We start from the raw sequence: 20,185 nt of genomic DNA on the forward strand, positions 1-20,185 counted from the left end.
ATATTGTATAAGTTATTTAGCAAACTATAAAAGTCTACACGAAAAAAAACTTGATCAATTGATCAAGATACTTTTATTTATTATAAAAAAAACAATATATGTGGACAGTTATGTTTTGGCAATTGGCATCAATACAGTATGATAGTACTGTAATTAACATTACAATATATTTTCAATATCTTAAGGCATATTTAATCTATGAAATAATTATTATACAATTATTCTATACTGTATATTGAAATTAATAGCACCGGTAGTTAAATATATATATATAAATAGGTATATCAATCATCTGACTATTTGATAATCTATGTGGTGTTAAAATATATAATAAATTGTCTATTTATATATCATATACAGTATTTATTTTAACAATAGGTTTTATTATCAATAAAATAATATGTTTGTAAAATTATGTACAAGTATGTATTATATAAAATTAATAATAAAATTTTTTTTAACAACTCTACTAAGTTTTTAAATAATTACAATAATTATTTTTTTAAAAATACAACTGTTTTTTTTCATAAAATACAAATATATTTAATACTAATCTTTAAAAAAAAGTAGAAATCATTATATTATATTATCAATTATTATAAATTATTAGTTTATATTTATATTTTATAACATTTTTGAATATATAGATAACTTATTTTTAAGGATAAAGTTATAGATACTATACAAACAATAAAAAATTATATGTTAATAACAAATCTAGTCTACATTTAGTTATTAAAAATTATTAAAACAACAATAAATTAAAATCTATTATTATATAGCATTTTTTAAAGTTACTAAAAATCACTATAAATATTATATGAATATACTGTATATAATAACTGAATATAATATGTGAATATATAATAACTAAATATTATATATGTTTTCTGGTTTTAAACATAATATCAAACGATTTAGGACTCTGTAGGACAAGTGTTTCCCTATTGGGCTCTAAGTCATCATCAGTTGGCCTATCATTGCATAAAACAATATCATAATCGTTAGTCAATTGTATAAATCTGACTAAAATCAAAAACATATCATTGATGGCCAGATCTTCGCCGGGACAGACACGACGTCCATAGCTGAACGGTATGAATGAATTGGGTTTAATGTTTACAAGTAGTCCGTCATCATTGAGAAACCTTTCGGGTCTGAAACGGTTTGGTTCAGACCAATACTTTTCGTCCATTAATATACAGTATTGATGTAAAACTACTGATGTATTCACAGGTATTGTCAAACCATTATCTAGTTTTTTCATTAATTAAATTAAAATAAATACAATAGTTATTGTAAATAAACAAACAGTTATCTAATATGTATGTTATATAATATTTTTAGCTTAAAATAAATTTTTAATAATTTTAAATAAATATATATATATATATATACAGAATATACAGTATATATATATATATTAAAGTTGTCAATTTACTGACATTATATATATATACTGTATATATATATATATATATATATATATATACAGTATATATATATATAATGTCAGTAAATTGACAACTTTAATATATATAATTTATATAATTTATATAATATATAATAATTTATATATATGATTTAAATATTAAAAATTTATTATAAATGAAAAATTTATTATATTATATAAACAATGTTGAAACATATTGTAAACTTATTATTATTATTATTATTATAATAGTCTAAATTATATATACAATATACTGTATGATATATAATTTATACCTTATATACAGTAATAGTAGTTTATTAAATAAAATCTAATGTAGTGTTAAAACAAAAATATAATTTAAATTTTGTTTTTTTAAAATAAAATTATTACCAATTTTTGTGTCAACCATAGCCTTATGGAAGATTCCCATCGGAACTGGATTTCTAAATCTTAACATTTCGTATACATAAGCCATCGTATAATTGAGTTTAATTTTATCAGAAATTACTGGTAATTTATTTCCTAATTTATCATTGATTTCATGTCTAAGTTTTTCAAGTAATTCAGGATAATATGCCATAAATAATATCATCCATTGACAGGTTGTAGCCGATGTTTCAGTGGCCGCTAGTTTTTTTTTGGATTAAAATTTTTAAAAATATATATTAATAATAATAATAATAACTTTTATTCATGTACTTGTCATGAAAATCAAAATCAAAAATTTACATTTATGTCATATTTTTACTATTAATTACAGGTTTAAAATTTATGAATACATTGATTATGAAATTATTTTTAAAATTAAAATATAAAATTATTTATAAAAAAATATATAACTATTTATAAAAAATATATAATTATTTATAAAAAAATAAATAATTATTTATAAAAAAAATATATAATTATTTATAAAAATATATAAATTACTAATAATAAAAAAAACATTAATCAGATTTAAATACTTATTAAAAATTAGTTTCTGCTCTAATATTTTTTTTTAGGAAACTGTTTTTGTAAAAGTTTTTACATTAAAATCAAAAAAAAAGTTTTTATCAAATTTGTTTAATCTATTTACAACTTTTTTTTTTTTAAAAATTTGATACCATTTCTAGATGTTTGGTAAAACTCAACATAATCTAACTAATCATTACAATATAAAATCAAATCAAATAACTATCAAACAAAAAACAATAATAATTTAATTAATTTTTTGTTTTACCTAAAAATATCTGAATCATAGCCGTCGATAGATTATTATCTGTAAAATACGGTGCCGTTTGCTTATCATCGGCAATAGCTTCGTGTTTGGCACCGATTAGTATATCGCAAAAATCGCGTCTAATTTGCTGATCATAACTCATTAGATGTGATTTGTATATTGATTTTGCGTAAAACATAATATCTTTGAAATAGTTTTCATATTTTACTAATGGATTTTTCATTAGTAAACGCATTGATGGTATAAATTCATATAAATATAAATTAATTCCCAATTCATTGTTGAAATCTGTTGTACAATATTTAAATTTTTTCAATTCGCTATCTTCTATATTAAAACTAATAAAATACAATCAAAAAAAATAATAATTAATAATAATAGATAATCAATAATAATAGATAATTAATAATAATAATAGATATTTAATAATAATAGATATTTAATAATAATAGATAATAGATAATTAATAATAATTATTATATATTAAAGTTAAATAAAGTTATACTGTATATTAAAAATCTAAATTAATTTTTAAAAAAAATAAATATTATTGTATATTAGAATTTAAAGCTAAAAGTTTAAAATTATTTTAGTTAGGGTTGGGAGTAGGGTATAAGGTTGGATTTTTTTAGACAATTTTAACAAAAAATATTTATATATATACACATACTGTATAAACAATTATATACAGTTAAATAAAAATAAAATAATTACTTTTCACTGAAAATTGTGGCACCAATTATATTTGCCAACAAATTATAAATATAGATACGCGGATCAAACGGCTTATCCAATCCCTCCCTTTCCTTAATCAGATCAATAGTATTAGTAACAAATTGGTCGCATAACTGTTCCAATTGATTGGTTCGGGCAAATTTTCTTTAAAAAAAAATTTACAAAAAATTATAATAAAACATAAATTAAATTTTTAAAAAACTAAAATATTATTTTGTATATTAAGCCAAAAGTTTAAAATTATTTTAATGGGGGGGAGGGGCGGGGAGTTTTCAGGTTTTGATATATCTAGGGGTGGGGAGCACTACGTTTTTTTAAACTACTAAAAAATTCTAGGGGAAAGGGGTGGGGGTCAAGGGTCAAGAAAAAATTTCACTAAATTCTCAAATATTCCCATTTAAATGTAAGAAAATTCTGTAATATTTAAAAAAATAAATTTTTATTAATTAAAAAAAATATTAATGTTTATACTATAATATTAATTATCTTTTAAATATTGTTGTTGTTGTTTGTATATCTATAACATAATTATTAAATATTATTTTATTGAACAAATAGTTAGTTTATAATCATGTTTTAGCTTATTATTTTTAGTTACATATATTTAAAAAAATTAAATAAAAATAATAAAGTTTTATTTAGATAAAAATATCAATTAAATTCAATAGCCAACAAGTAAGGCTCTAAGGCTAGTGGGATAGGGGTGGAGGGGGGGGGTAAACCACCCTACCCTACCCTAATTTTACCTAATGGTTGCATGCGATACCTTACGTAGGCTTTCCCAACATCTACCGTAATCATTGAATGCAATATCTTGATGTTTATCATTGCAAAATATACTACCTATAAAAAAAATTATTTATAAGTTATAATTAATAATTAATAATTAATAATAATAATAACAAAAATAAAGTAAAATAAAACCCAATTGAGATGATGGTCGTCCACATAGTTCACTTTTATTGAATACATCCCTGACCTCTACACTACCGATAAAGACAAACGGTTTCGGACCGATCCATACGGTAATAACCGGACCGTATATTTTGTATAGTTTTGTTATCTCTAGATTCCAGTGTTTTTTATAATTACGAAACACTATTGAAATTTTTATTAGAAAAATGTTTTTTTTTCATTTAGTGTTGTTGTGGAAAAAATGTGATATAAATTTATATATATATATATAATAATAATTGTATGTGTATGTGTATGTGTATGTGTATGTGTATGTGTATGTGTATGTGTATGTGTATGTGTATGTGTATGTGTATGTGTATGTGTATGTGTATGTGTATGTGTATGTGTATGTGTATGTGTATGTGTATGTGTATGTGTATGTGTATGTGTATGTGTATGTGTATGTGTATGTGTATGTGTATGTGTAATAATTTGTTGTTTACTATTAACTAACAGTAATTATTTTTTATATAAAAAATAATACTTACTTAAAACATTTCCTAACAATGGTAATGGAAATGGACCTGGTGGATAATTGTATAAATTTATATAGAAATACATTATATAAAACACAAAAATTGACACAATTATTGTCATCCATAGATCGGAATCGCTAATGTTATTGACAAACATATAAAATGTAAAAAAAATTAATAATGATTACTAGAATTTTATTTAAATTTTATTAATTAATTAATTAGTTCAACAAAATAAACAACATTTATTCATAAATAGTTATTTATTTTTAAAAGTTATTTAAATCTTAAATATTGTTTTCTAGAAATATATAGTATATATGTATAGAACTAAAGGACTATAGAAATAATACAAATATATTAATAAATTTTTTACAAAAAAAAAATTAAATCTAATATAAATAATTTTTTTTTATTTTAAGTATAATACAAATTAATAAATTAATAGAATTTAAAAGTTAAGATCAATTAATAATAATAATAATAACAATGTCTTACTTTTGTAAAAACATTTTCAATTATGTAATTAATTTTTGTTAATTACTTGAAAAAAACAGATTTAAAAAAAAATTTTTAGTTGAAAATGAGTTGGCATTTGTAGAAAAAATAAATAATTAATTAAAAAATAAAATATTATTTTGTAACGGGTTTTTGTAACTATTAATTGATCGTTTAATAACTTGTAAAATAAATTTATAAAATAAATATAGTTTAAGATTATAATTAATTACTTTTAAAAAAAAAATTTAAGCTAATAATAATAAAAATAATTTAATCAGGTTTATTGATTTTAAAAAAATAAAATTATAATATTACTAAATCAAAATTTAATTCAAAAAAAATTATTAATAGATAAACATATTTAAATTAAAAAATTTTGAAAATTAAATAAATAAAGAGAGAGAGAGAGAGAGTTTAAAACCATATTTTTATAATAAATAATATAATATTTTATAATTTATAAAGTTATAAATTTAGTAATAGTTAGTAATGTCTTTAAAAACTATCACAATTTAATATAATATTAATAATAATAAATACTTTGTATTTTCCATTATTTTTAATTAAATTTTTATTTAATAAAAATTATTTCTTATTATTAATATTAAACGTTTTTTTTTGATATAAATTCCAAATTAATTTAATAGACGAGAAAAAAATTAATTAGTTTGTAAAGTAATTGTTATAAATTTATTATTATTAATAATAAAAATAATGATAACTAATACTATTAATAATAATAATAATAATAATAATATAAGATATGTTGCACACAATCGATGCGATAAACAGTTACGACAATATCCAGTGAAATATCCGATACCGAAGTTTACAACACAATTGCCATTCAAACGAAATCCATTGGATATAACTGTCGACACCGAGACACTGACCGACTGGTTGTACAGACAGTTCCCGACCAGTCAGATGTCCGGCAAAAATTATAATAAAATACTGAAAGTGTCGACAATAATGATAGCCTACTTCTATCCGACGGTTACCTCTGCTGACAGATATTATCATTTGATGCAAGACTTTATATTTATGTTTCTGATGGACGACAATACCGAAGAGCCGTGGGGTCAGTATAACTGTCAGCAAATGGATAAATGCCGGCGGGTTTGGTCACAGCTGACCAGTGTGTTTGCAGTGGCCAGTGGTGGTTGTGGTGATGGCCAACCATCTGTCGAAACCACTGTCGACCAAATGGAGCCATTTATTCGGCAAATTATACCAACATTTCAGGATTATTATCGGCAACTGAATGACAAACAGTGGCAGCAATTTGTCCGCTGGAGACTAGAGTTTGCCGACGCAAATGTTAAGGAAACTGAAATTACTAACAAAAACGGTCGGTTTGGACAGTTAGACAAAAATTTACGGGTATGGGTATGCCGTGTGTGTGCATGTGTGTGTATATCTGTGTGTGTATATCTGTGTGAATATATATATATGTATGTATGTATGTGTGTGTATATATATATGTATGTATGTATGTGTGTGTGTGTATATATATGTATGTATATATGTGTGTGTATATATATATGTATGTATGTATGTGTGTGTATATATGTATGTATGTATGTATGTGTGTGTGTATATCTTGTGTTTATATCTGTGTGTGTATATATGTATGTGTGTGTCTTATAAGTTATTTATTATATCGTATTTATTGCCACATAATAATAACAATAATATCAATATAGATACGCCGGATAACCGCTGGCCTAAAACCGGTATTATTGGGTATTATCTATGGAACAGCCAGTGAAGTACCGGAGCCCAGTTGGTCTAATCCACAATTGATACGGCTGTTAGACCTGATTAACGATTACTGTATTTATGTAAACGATATATTTTCGTTTGAAAAAGAGTTACTAGCAGTTAGTATAGCTATGTCCACGACTACTACTACGACTACTACTACCAGCACCGGCAGCACCTGTTCACTATCATCGGCACCCGATGCTGATTGTAAGGCAGCTATGGGCCAAATGTACAACACTGTGGCCACGACTGCCGTTGACCTGAAATGTTCAATACAGACGGCACAGACTATTGTTGTCGAAACGATTAAACAATTGGAGCAACAAATCATACAACTGGTCCACAACTGGACTTCCGATGACAACAACAACGATGGCACTGATGCTGATGATGACGGCAATGGTGGTAATGGTGGTGGTGGCCAACAGTTTTCATCACTGACTACCGGTGGCCAACAATTTGTACGGGCATTACTCTATATACCCGGCGGTAACTATCGGGCGCATATCGGGTGCGACCGATACAGAATGGGTTGTGTTTTAAATGACAAACAAATTATTTAATTATTTATTTATTTAATGAAGTTTTTATCAATATTAATAATAATTAATTAATTAATTAATTAAATTATGTTTTTTGTTTTTTTAGTCAAACTTATTATTTGAGTAAAATTATATATATATATATATATATATATATATAAATAGAAAAGTTTACAATTTTTAGTAATTTATTAATTTTAATTGTAATTTTAAAAAATAGTAGATAATTTTTAATATTATAATATAAAAAATCAAAAATTATCATATATTCTAATTAGTAAATAAAATATTATTAAAATTATTTAATTAAATTATGTTTTCGTTTTTTTAGTCAAACATATTATTTGAGTAAAATTATATATATATGAATAGAAAAGTTTTACAAATTTTAGTAATTTATTAATTTTAATTTTTAAAAAATTAGTGCATAATTTTAATATTATAATATAAAAATTATCATATATTCTATTAGTAAATAACAAATATTATTTTTAAAATTATTTAATTAATTAATAAAGTTTTATTGTAATAATAATAATAATGTTTTTATTATTTTAGTCAAACATTTGAGTAAAATTATATATATATATATATAGAAAAATTTTACAATTTTTTAGTAATTTATTAATTTTAATTTTAAAAATTATTACTAATTTTTAATATTATAATATAAAAAAATCAAAATTATTATATATTCTATTAGTAAATAACAAATATTATTATTAAAATTATTTAATTAATTAATAAAGTTTTATTGTAATAATAATAATAATTAATTAAATTATGTTTTTGTTTTTTTAGTCAAACATTTGAGTAAAATTATATATATATATATATATAAATAGAAAAAGTTTTACAATTTTTAGTAATTTATTAATTAATTAATTTAAAAAATAGTTCATAATTTTAATATTATATAAAAATCAAAAATTATCATATATTCTATTAGTAAATAAAATATTATTATTTAATTTAATTATTTAATTAATTAATAAAGTTTTATTATAATAATAATAATAATTAATTAAATTATGTTTTTGTTTTTTTAGTCAAACATTTGAGTAAAATTATATATATATATATAAATAGAAAAAGTTTTACAATTTTTAATAATTTATTAATTAATTAATTTAAAAAATACTACATAATTTTAATATTATATAAAAATCAAAAATTATCATATATTCTATTAGTAAATAAAATATTATTATTTAATTTAATTATTTAATTCAAACTTTAATTAATACATTCAATGCGTCAAATAATGCCATTTGTTTGGACACCCGATGTCTGGCCGCCGTCGGATCGTAGGTAGTGTTCAATGAATTACAATCACTGGTAATCATCTTATTCTTGATATTCAACGATACCTTCAGGTATGGCATCCAAGCGTCGGCAAAGACTTCAAGTGTTTCGGCAGATATCCGACGAAATGCCGAATTGTTGAACGAATTGGCAAACTTTTCGTAATAGTTATTTGAAATACTTTTTTTTTGGGTGAAAAATAAATAAATAATTAATTTTAGTTTTTTTTTGTGTAAATTTTAGGCTAATTTTTCTATTTTCTTATTTAAGATAATTGTTAGGAAAGAGTGAGAGAGAGAGTCTCTCTGTCTCTCTGTCTCTCTGTCTCTCTGTCTCTCTGTCTCTCTGTCTCTCTGTCTCTCTGTCTCTCTGTCTCTCTGTCTCTCTGTCTCTCTGTCTCTCTGTCTCTCTGTCTCTCTGTCTCTCTGTCTCTCTGTCTCTCTGTCTCTCTGTCTCTCTGTCTCTCTGTCTCTCTGTCTCTCTGTCTCTCTGTCTCTCTGTCTCTCTGTCTCTCTGTCTCTCTGTCTCTCTGTCTCTCTGTCTCTCTGTCTCTCTGTCTCTCTGTCTCTCTGTCTCTCTGTCTCTCTGTCTCTCTGTCTCTCTGTCTCTCTGTCTCTCTGTCTCTCTATATAACACTTACCACATAATATGCGATACAGTAATACCAGAATTTGGACGATAGACTGATTGCATGGCTTTGAAGGCATATTCTGTATATTTTCTGGTTTCGCCTAACAATCGATTCGCTGATCTGAATATATTCATCAAAAAATCTTTATCATAATCACAGTATTTACTCCACAATCGCATCCGAGTTAAGGATATATTGGCAGCGATTACACGCAAGTGTCGGTTATAATGGAATTTATGGGTCAAATAATCGGCAATTTTTAGCTCTTTCTGATAGAAAACTCTTTTTTTGTTTATTTAAAAAAAAATTTAAAAAAAATTGTAATATTTTTTTAAGTGTGTTTAGATTTCATTCAATTATAATAATACTAATTATAATAATACTAATTATAATAATACTAATTATAATAATACTAATTATAATAATACTAATTATAATAATACTAATTATAATAATACTAATTATAATAATACTAATTATAATAATACTAATAATAATAGACTTTAACTTATATTTATATATATATATATATATATATGATTAGTAAATAAGTATAGATTTAATTATATACTTATATAATATAACTTCCTTAATATCTCTTTCAGGGGGGTGGGTGGGTGGGGGTGGTGGAGAGGATGTAGTGAATTGACAAAAAAAAATCTATTTAATAAAAAAATCTGGGGGTGTATAGGGTGGGGTAAAAAATTTTTTTATTACATTTTATAAACATAACAAATTTAATCTTATATATCAATATATATATATATACTGTATATATTATATTACTGTATATATGAAATATATATATAAATTATATGCCATTACTTGCATATTTCAAAATTTAAAATATCTTTTGTTTCGGGTAGTCGTCTATAGGGTAGAGCCATCCGGTCGTTATCGGCAATCAAATTGTCGATCTCATTGTCCACGTCTTCATTGATAATTATTTCACACATACCGGTTCCCGACAACAACAACAACACCAACAATACATTTACGGACAATAATATCAGTAAATTATTAGACATTTTTTCTTTTTAAAAAAAAAAATCTGTAATTTATCTGCTATTTAATACTTTTATATCAAATATTTACACAAATTGTGTCCCCATATGGATATACAGTATATAATATATACGTAATATATGATTAGGTAATGATTATTACATATTATTAATAATATTATTATATAATATATCAATATGAGTAGATTTTTTTTTTAATATATATGTAATTAAAAAGTAAAATATTTAATTATATATTTTTTTAAGTAAATATCTCTCTCTCTCTCTCTTACTCTATGTAACGATTTGATTAAAATTAGTAGTTTATTATATTAACTTTAAATATGACATTTATTTTTAATTAATTAGTAAAACATAATTAGTTAACTTACAAAAAATGAAAATTATGAAATTTTACAACAAATTTTAATTTATTATTACATAAAAACATGGGTTTATAAATTAAATTTATAATATATTAGTCAATATACTAACTATGATATACCGTATATATATATACTAACCAGGGTTTAGCATGTTTTTTTTGAGTCTAGAGGGGAGGGGGTGGGTTACTAAGTTAGCTAATATGTGTTAAAATTTTATTTATTTATTTATTTTTAAATTTGAAAGTATTAAATATTGTGTGTATAGGTCTTAATTATTTTTTGTATATTTTATAGTATTAAAAATAATAAATTTTCAACTATACATAAAATCATATATTTTTTTAACTGTTTAAGGTTAACATAAATACATATATATATATATTTAATTAAAAACTAATATTTTAGATTAAACATAATTAGTTTATTAATTTATTATTTAAAATTATTTTAGTTATTAAAAATTTATAATAAATAGACAATACATTTTTTTCAAATAAATGTTTTAAATTTTACTTTAGAAAAAATATATGGTTTATAAATCCATTATAAATTTTTCTGGTCCTAATCGAGGGAGGGGTAAAATTGTCATACCCCCTATTCCCTCCCCATTACACAACATAATCTTAAACCAAAATTGTAACATAATTTTTTTTCATACATATCAATTTTCTAGTGATTCATTGGCTAATAAAACATGAATATAGGGTTGCCAATGTCAAGATTTTTATATATTTATTTATTTTCAATAAAATATTAATTTTTATATCTTTTGTGTATTTTTTGTGTAAAAAATAAGTAAAATTATAATTAAATTAATTTTATTTTTGTAATTTAAATTATTGTACTTATCTTTATTTTTATCTAAATTTTGAAATGAAAATGAAAAGCATAATTTTTTTTATAAAAAAAAACAATATATAAAAATATTAGTTATCAAGAAAAATATAAATAATTTTTTTCATTATTTTTAATTTATATATAATTATATATATATATAAAGAAGTATTTCATTAATTATGTCCGAGCGGTTTTCTAAATAACTTTTGATCTGGTAGAGATATATTATTTCTGTAAAAAGTAAATAATTTAGTTATTTACGCGTGATAATAACCACTTTTCATTTTTAAATTTAAATCACGTGATCACATTTTTAACGGGATGTTTGCAAACCACTATGTCAAAACCTAACCTATAAATGATAGGATAAAAATTTTATAGCAAATTTGTAAAGTTTAAATTGATAATTTATGGGAAGAAATTTTTTTTAAATTGGTCGAAGAATAAATTTTTTTATGGTTTTTCGAACTTGTGGAAAAACACATTATATAAAATAGTCAAAAATAAAATGACGTTATTTATGGATAGTAGACACTTATTAGATAAAGATTTTAATACTATTACATTTTCTAAAAACAAAATTTTTTTATGTCGAATATTTTTTTAGATAATCAAATTTAAATAAAAATTACATTATCGTATTACAAAGTTGCGTTTTTTAGTGTAATTTAATTATCTGAAAAAATACTTGACATTAAAAAATTTTGTTTTTAGAATAAGTAATAGTATTAAAATCATTATCTAATAAGTGTCTATTATTCATAAATAACGTCATTTTATTTTAGACTATTTTATATAATGTGTATTTCCACAAGTTCAAAAAGCCATAGAAAATTTATTCTTCGACCAATTTCAAAAAATTTTTCTTCCAATAAATTATCAATTTAAACTTTACAAATTTGCTATAAAATTTTTATCCTATCATTTATAGGTTAGGTTTTGACATAGTGGTTTGCAAACATCCCGTTAAAAATGTGATCACGTGATTCAAATTTAAAAATGAAAAGTGGTTATTATCACGCGTAAATAACTAAATTATTTACTTTTTACAGAAATAATTTATCTCTATCAGATCAAAAGTTATTTAGAAAACCGCTCGGACATAATTAATGAAATACTTCTTTATATATATAACAATACATCTAATTTATATATAAAAATAAATATTGATATTTTTTAGTTTTTTTTTAACTTTTGTAACTTTTAAAATGCTTGATGGTTAATGAAATGATATAATTGATACAATAAAATATCTAATGTCAAGGTTTTAAAGGTTAACTCATTTGGCAACGTTAGTTAAAATAAACTATTTATTTTACACACACTTACACTTAGGTATGTTTATATACCTGTTGACTACTATTGACACTAACCTACTGTAGTCAATATACACTAACTAATAATGTTATATTCAATTTGTTTAATACCTGTATATTATAATTGTATAGTATTTTTAATATTACTACTACTAATACTAATAATAATAGATTTAAAAAAATTTAGGAAAAAATAGTATAAAAAACTAAATAATTAAAAAAAATAACACATTTTATTACAGATTTACATTTAGTAAAAATACAATATTATTATAATAATAATAATTATTATTATTTAGACTTTAATTAATTAAATTATGTTTTTAGTCAAATATATTATTTGAGTAAAATTATATATATATATATATAGAAAAGTTTTACTATTTTTTGTAATTTATTAATTTTAATTGTAATTAAAAAAAATTTTTAAATAATACATAATTTTAATATTATAATATAAAAAAATTATCATATATTCTATTAGTAAATAAAATATTATTAAAATTAATAAATTATTTCAAACTTTAATTAATACGTCCAAAGCGTCAAATAATGCCATTTGTTTGGAAACCCGGAGTTTAGTTGTCATTGGATTATAGGTAGTGTTCAATGAATTACAATTACTACTACTACTACTAGTAGTACCCAATCTATTATTTTTCAGTTTCAATACTGTCCTCAGGTATGGCATCCATGAGTTGGATAGTTTGACCAATGCTTTGGCTGTTATTTCACGAAATGCCGAATTATTGTACGAATTAGTGATGTGTGAGTAGTAGTTATCGGAAACACTGGTAATTATCGGATAATTAAAAACGGGAGGAAAAAAATTTACAAACAATTTATGAAAACATATGAAAACAAATAAAATATTTTTTGTTTTGTCAATAATAAAACATTATTTTTCACTAATTTTTATTTTTTATGAATAAAATTTTGAGAGAAAGAGAGAGAGAAGAGAGAGAGAGAGAGAGAGAGAGAGAGAGAGAGAGARAGAGAGAGAAAGAGAGAGAAAGAGAGAGAAAGAAAGAGAAAGAGAGAGAAAGAGAGAGAAAGAGAGAGAAAGAGAGAGAAAGAGAGAGAAAGAGGGAAAAAGAGAGAGAAAAAGAGAGAGAAAAAGAGAGAGAGAAAGAGAGAGAGAAAGAGAGAGAGAGATAAAGAGAGAAAAGTTATATATGTTAGACAACAAAAAACAATTACATTTTTAGTGTTGGGTATAGTTTTTATTTATATAACATACCACATAATATCCGATACAGTAATACCCGAATTGGGTTGACTGGCCGTCTGTATGACTTGAAAGGCATATTTTGTATAGTCTTTGGTTTTACCCAACAATTGGTTGGCATTTTTGAATAGATTTAACAAAAATTTTGTGTCATAATTACAGTATTTATTCCAAATATTCATCCGGGTTAGTGTCAAATTGGCGGCTATTACACGCAAGTGTCGGTTATAATGGTATTTATGGGTCAAATAATCGGCAATTTTTAACTCTTTCTGATAGAAGACTAAACAAATTTAAAAAACAAAAATAAAAATTTAAAAACAAAAATTTTATTTAAATTTAAATAAAAAATAACTTATTTCATAATTATTAACAAAAATATATTTTTTTTATAATTATAATGTAATAGTTTTGTTAATTCAGGGTTCACTCTATGGACTAACTGATGTCTGGAATCAAACGGTCAGTTTAAACATAGAGAGAGAGAGAGAGAGAGAGAGAGAGATAGATAGAGAAAAGAGAGAGAGAGAATGAAAGAGAGAGAATGAAAGAGAGAGAGAAAGATATATATATATATATATATATATATAGAGAGAGAGAGAGAGAGAGAGAGAGAGAGAGTTTGAAACCTGATACTTGACTATGCAATAGACATAACATAAAAAATGTCAACTACTTTATAATCGGTTAATCGGTAATAATAATAATAATAATAATAATAATAATAATAATAATAATAATAATAATAATAATAATAATAATAATAATAATAATAATAATAATAATAATAATAATAATAATAATAATAATAATAATAATAATAATAATAATAATAATAATAATAATAATAATAATAATAAGATATAATAATATAATAATAATAAAATATATAATCATTTAAGCAACAACAACATAATAGCTGAAGAACAAAAAGGCTGTATAAAACACTCAATGGGCTGTAAAGAGCAATTAACAATAGACAATATCATAACAATAAGAGCTCGTCAAAAACATAGAAATCTTGAAATGGCATACATAGATTATAAGAAAGCATTCGATTCAGTCCCTCATAAATGGTTATTAAGAGTGTTAAAACTATATAAAATTGACAACACACTGATAAACACATTAGAAAATATGATGAAAAAATGGAAAACTAAATTGTGTGTCAATATGAATAATGGAACAAAAATAAGTACAGAAATTAAAATAAACAGAGGAATATTTCAAGGCGACTCGCTCAGTCCTCTGTGGTTCTGCTTAGCCTTAAATCCACTGTCATCATTACTCAAAAAGTTAAAAGGCGTAAATCTAAAGTCAAATGATACAAAATATAATCTAACACATCTACTATATATGGACGATTTAAAACTATACGCCGAAAAAGAATCTGATTTAAATGCAATGATAAAAACAACAGAAACTTTCTCCAATGACATAAATATGGAATTTGGATTAGATAAATGTGCTATAATGAAATTGAAAAGAGGTGTCTACTCAGAAAGACCTGAGTACGAAACTGATAATGGATATATAAAGGCACTAGAAAATGGAGATATATACAAATATTTAGGTATTAAACAAATGCATAAATCTAAAATGACAGCAGTTAAAGAAGAAATAAAGAAAACATTAAATCAAAGAATCATTAAAATACTAAAATCTCAACTAAACTCAAACAACAAATTCAAAGCCATAAACACTTGGGCAATACCTGTACTGACATACTCGTTCGGAATAATAAAATGGAGTAAAACAGAACTCGAGACCATCGAAAGACATATAAGGCGACAACTTACAATGTTTGGAGTACACCACCCTAGAAGTTCTGTAGCACGACTATGTGTTAGTAGAAAACATGGGGGTAGAGGGTTACTAAACATTGTAAGCCTTGAGGCCAAACAGCGAGAACTGTTGAGAAAATACCATCAACAAAAATGCTATGTCTCAGAGCTCCACAAAATAACATCAACACTCGATTACAACTACACACCTCTAAACCTCAGCAATATTGAACATCAAATAGATATACAAAATGAAAAAGAGAGGATTAACACATGGGCCTCAAAAGAACTCCACGGAAGATACCGGGCAGAACTCAACCAAACACACGTAGACGAAGAAATGTCTACAAAATGGCTGAAGTACGCCGGTCTTCACGGAGAGACAGAGGGGTTCATGATGGCAATACAAGATCGAGTGGTTCCGACCCGTAACCATCAGAAATATATCCAAAAGCTAAACATACCAACAGACAAGTGCAGGATGTGTCATATGGAGTCCGAAACAATAGAACATATACTAAATGGGTGTAAAGTACTCACAAATACCGAGTACCTAAGCCGTCACAATCAAGTAGCCAAGATCATACATCAGGAACTGGCAATAAGATTCGGACTAATCAAAGACCCATTACCATACTATAGATACGAGCCACAAAGTGTAATGGAAAACAACAGTGCCAAGCTCTACTGGGATAAAGAAATAAGAACTGATAAGACTGTGGCCCACAACCGCCCAGATATAGTCCTAGTAGACAAACATCAAGATAAGGCGTATATAATAGACATAGCGGTCCCACTAACACATAAATTACAGGACACGCATAGTGAGAAACGTCGGAAATATACAGACTTGGCCTATGAGATCAATAAGATGTGGCGCATTAATAAAGTTGAAATAATACCTATAATACTGTCATCAATGGCCGTAATACCGAAAAATCTGGCCCTAAGTATGGAATCACTTCAAATAAGAAAAACTAAGATCTATGAAATGCAAAAAGCAGTGATACTTCAGAGTTGTAGAACAGTCAGAAAAGTACTAGATTTGAGTTGAATCTAACCAGTCGTGTCTCTGCCACCAAAAGTGGCCGACACAACTGTGATCACACCGGAACAACCGTGATATACAAAGATAATAATAATATCTTTTCAATATATTAATTACTTGCAAATTTCATAATTAAAAATATCGACTGTTTCGGGAAATCGACGATAGGGTAGAGCCAAGCGGTCGTTATCGGCAATCAAATTGTCGATCTCACTGTCCATATCTTCATTGATATGATCGACACACATACCCGTGTCCAACAACAACACCGCTAACAACAATACTATTAGATAGTTATAATAGTTAATCATATTATTATTATTATAATTATTAATTATAAATTTTTTAATAAAAATAATTTTTAATACAATTTTATGAAATATGAAAATAATATTTTATTTTAATCTAAAAAATGTCCTCTAAAATATGTATATGTATTTAGTAATGTATGCTATATGTGCATTATATATATATACAGGTATATATATATATATAGGGTTCGATAAAATTCCCTATCTCATTTTTCTAAACTATATACCAAATTTTCCTTATATTCCCTGCTCCCTATGAATTCCCAGGGAAACTTCCCTATTGTTTTTTCCACCTATTTATAACACATATTATTATGTGTTTGCAAAAAAAAAAACAAATGTTATAAAAAAAACTACAGTGTATTTTTTAATTAAAAATAAATGTTGATAAATAGTATTAGAAAATTTATTGAATTTAAAACTATTTATGTATATATATATATATATATATTTCAATGAAAAATATTAAAAAAAATTTGATAATATTTATTGTAGTAATAATTCAAATATATTTTCCCATATTTCTAACGACGATTTGTGAGAGAAAATAAAATAATTTCCAAATTGATATTTATTAGGGAATATTCCCTTTCACAGGAAAGTTGCTCGAACTTTAAGAAATATATAATAAATTTATTTTATTTTTTCAAAAAAAAAATTGTATCCATATGTTTTAATATGATAGTTTCTATCAGTTACATAACTTCAAATTGAAGTAAAAAATTATTTTTTTAATAAATAATTTAAGTTTTATTTTATTTTTGTAATTTAATAACTAAATATCACTGATATAGTTGTATTAAAACTATTGTTATTATTATTAATATGATTAACAATTATCACTATTTAGTGTTATTGTTGTCCAGCACTGTGTTGTTGTTGGTGTTGTTGTCGGGCACTGGTATGTATGCCGTCCTAATCAATGAAGATTTGGACAATGAAATCGACAATTTGTTGGCCGATAACGACCGCATGGCTCTACCCTATCGCCGATTACCCGAATCGCTCGATAGTTTTCAATACGAGATTTGCAAGTAATTAATTGATCAAAAAAAAAATAATATATATATATATATTATCTATAGATTACTTAACTAATAATAACTAATAATAATTATAATAATTTTTTTATATATATATAATAGTTTTATATATTATCTTTAATATAGATTATAAAAATTAATAATAATAATAATAATAATAGTCATATTTATTTAATTAATAATTATTAAAGTTTATATATTAATAAAGTTTTTAAAATAAACAATTTATAATAAACTATTTATTTTTTATTTTTAAATTTAGTGTCTTTTATCAAAAAGAGCTAAAAATTGCCGATTATTTGTCCCATAAATATCATTATAACCGACACTTGCGTGTAATGGCCGCCAATATGTCGCTGACACGGATGCGTATTTGGGATAAATATTGTAAATATGATATAAATTTTATGATCAATATATTTAAAACACTCAACCGATTGCTAATTAAAACCAAAGAGTATACAAAATATGCCTTTCAAGTCATACAGATGGCCAGTCAACCCGATTCGGGTATTACTATACCCGATATTATGTGGTTTGTATATATTAAATGTTATATATTTAAAAAAAATAATAAAAATAGGAAAAATTTTTATTCAAAAAAACATTATCTAATAGTTAATATAAATTTTTAATACAATTTAAACAAACAAAAAATATATAAATAAATAATAATTAAATTAATTAATTAGTATATAAATATATATATGATATATATATATATATATATATATATATATATATATATATATATATATATATATATATATATATATATATATATATATATATTATTTTACTGTTTAATCGCTTTTATCACTGATAAATAAATTTTTATTGTTTTTGTTTTCTACTTTTCTATGAAATTTAAATATATATATATATAATTTAGTTTAATATTTAAATTTCATAGAAAACTAGACACAAAAAAATAGTAGACAACAACAACATCAATAAAAAAAATTATTTTATCAGTGATTACTAAAAGTGATTACTAAATAAAAGAGTAAAATATTTTTTTCTAAATATTTTTTAAAATCTAATTTTTGTTGTTTTTTTTAAAATTTTTTTAACAGTATATCCGATAACTATTACGACAAACTAACCAATGCGTTCAACCAAACAGATCATCGGGACTTATCCATCAAAATCAATAAAGATATGTCCGACGCATGGATGCCATACCTGAGCACAGTATTGAATCTTAACAACAATAACAATAGGTTGACTACTAGTACTAGTGATTGTAGACCATTGAACATAACCTATGAACCCGTAGTCAGACCCCGGGTTTCCAGACAAATGGGTTTGTTTGACGCTTTGAATGTATTAATAAAAGTCTAAATTAATAATAATAATTATAAAAATATTTTTATTTAAAAATTTTATAATATCTTATTTTCTATTATTTAGAATTCTGTACTAATTTTTGTTTAATTTATTAAAAAAAAACTAAACATTTTATTTGTTTATTTTAACTATATTTTAATATAATGTACAGTATGTTTCATATTTTGATATTTTTTTAGAAAAATTGTATTTTATTTTTTATTTATATTATATATATATATATATACAGTATAAGATCTATATATATCATCTTAAAATAACTATTATATTATTTATAAATAATACATTATTAATACATATCTATACA

The 20,185-nt window shown here is 23.5% G+C and overlaps 5 protein-coding genes across 5 annotated transcripts; 2 read left to right on the plus strand and 3 right to left on the minus strand.

Moving 5' to 3' along the window:
* Positions 1 to 892: 892 nt before the first annotated feature.
* Positions 893 to 1,256, minus strand: LOC128954659 (cytochrome P450 2B2-like; the record flags this gene model as incomplete). Its single annotated transcript, XM_054300261.1, has 1 exon — positions 893 to 1,256. A coding segment is annotated over exon 1 (303 nt), but the record flags the coding sequence as incomplete, so codon positions are not given.
* Positions 1,257 to 2,564: 1,308 nt separating this feature from the next.
* On the minus strand, positions 2,565 to 4,880 carry LOC128954660 (cytochrome P450 2U1-like). The gene is made up of 6 exons (XM_054300262.1): positions 4,838 to 4,880; positions 4,317 to 4,490; positions 4,139 to 4,235; positions 3,372 to 3,536; positions 2,658 to 2,995; positions 2,565 to 2,578 (listed from the first exon to the last, which is right to left on the minus strand). Coding segments are annotated over exons 1-6 (789 nt in total). The 5' UTR covers positions 4,839 to 4,880.
* Positions 4,881 to 5,314: 434 nt separating this feature from the next.
* LOC128954662 (uncharacterized) lies at positions 5,315 to 7,656 on the plus strand. Its single transcript, XM_054300263.1, has 3 exons — positions 5,315 to 5,347; positions 6,119 to 6,709; positions 7,033 to 7,656. The coding sequence occupies exons 1-3, from the start codon at positions 5,315 to 5,317 to the stop codon at positions 7,654 to 7,656; spliced, it is 1,248 nt and encodes a 415-aa protein (XP_054156238.1).
* A 1,167-nt stretch (positions 7,657 to 8,823) lies between these two features.
* On the minus strand, positions 8,824 to 10,672 carry LOC128954542 (uncharacterized). Its single transcript, XM_054300132.1, has 3 exons — positions 10,397 to 10,672; positions 9,581 to 9,853; positions 8,824 to 9,120 (listed from the first exon to the last, which is right to left on the minus strand). The coding sequence occupies exons 1-3, from the start codon at positions 10,597 to 10,599 to the stop codon at positions 8,865 to 8,867; spliced, it is 732 nt and encodes a 243-aa protein (XP_054156107.1). The 5' UTR covers positions 10,600 to 10,672; the 3' UTR covers positions 8,824 to 8,864.
* Positions 10,673 to 18,249: 7,577 nt separating this feature from the next.
* On the plus strand, positions 18,250 to 19,872 carry LOC128954663 (uncharacterized). Its single transcript, XM_054300264.1, has 3 exons — positions 18,250 to 18,519; positions 18,791 to 19,063; positions 19,605 to 19,872. The coding sequence occupies exons 1-3, from the start codon at positions 18,311 to 18,313 to the stop codon at positions 19,870 to 19,872; spliced, it is 750 nt and encodes a 249-aa protein (XP_054156239.1). The 5' UTR covers positions 18,250 to 18,310.
* The last annotated feature ends 313 nt before the right edge of the window (positions 19,873 to 20,185 follow it).

Source organism: Oppia nitens, unplaced genomic scaffold, assembly GCF_028296485.1.
Source record: "Oppia nitens isolate AA-2021 unplaced genomic scaffold, nextdenovo-longstitch-racon4-pilon3 scaffold28_pilon_pilon_pilon, whole genome shotgun sequence".
Classification (NCBI taxonomy): Eukaryota; Metazoa; Arthropoda; class Arachnida; order Sarcoptiformes; family Oppiidae; genus Oppia; species Oppia nitens.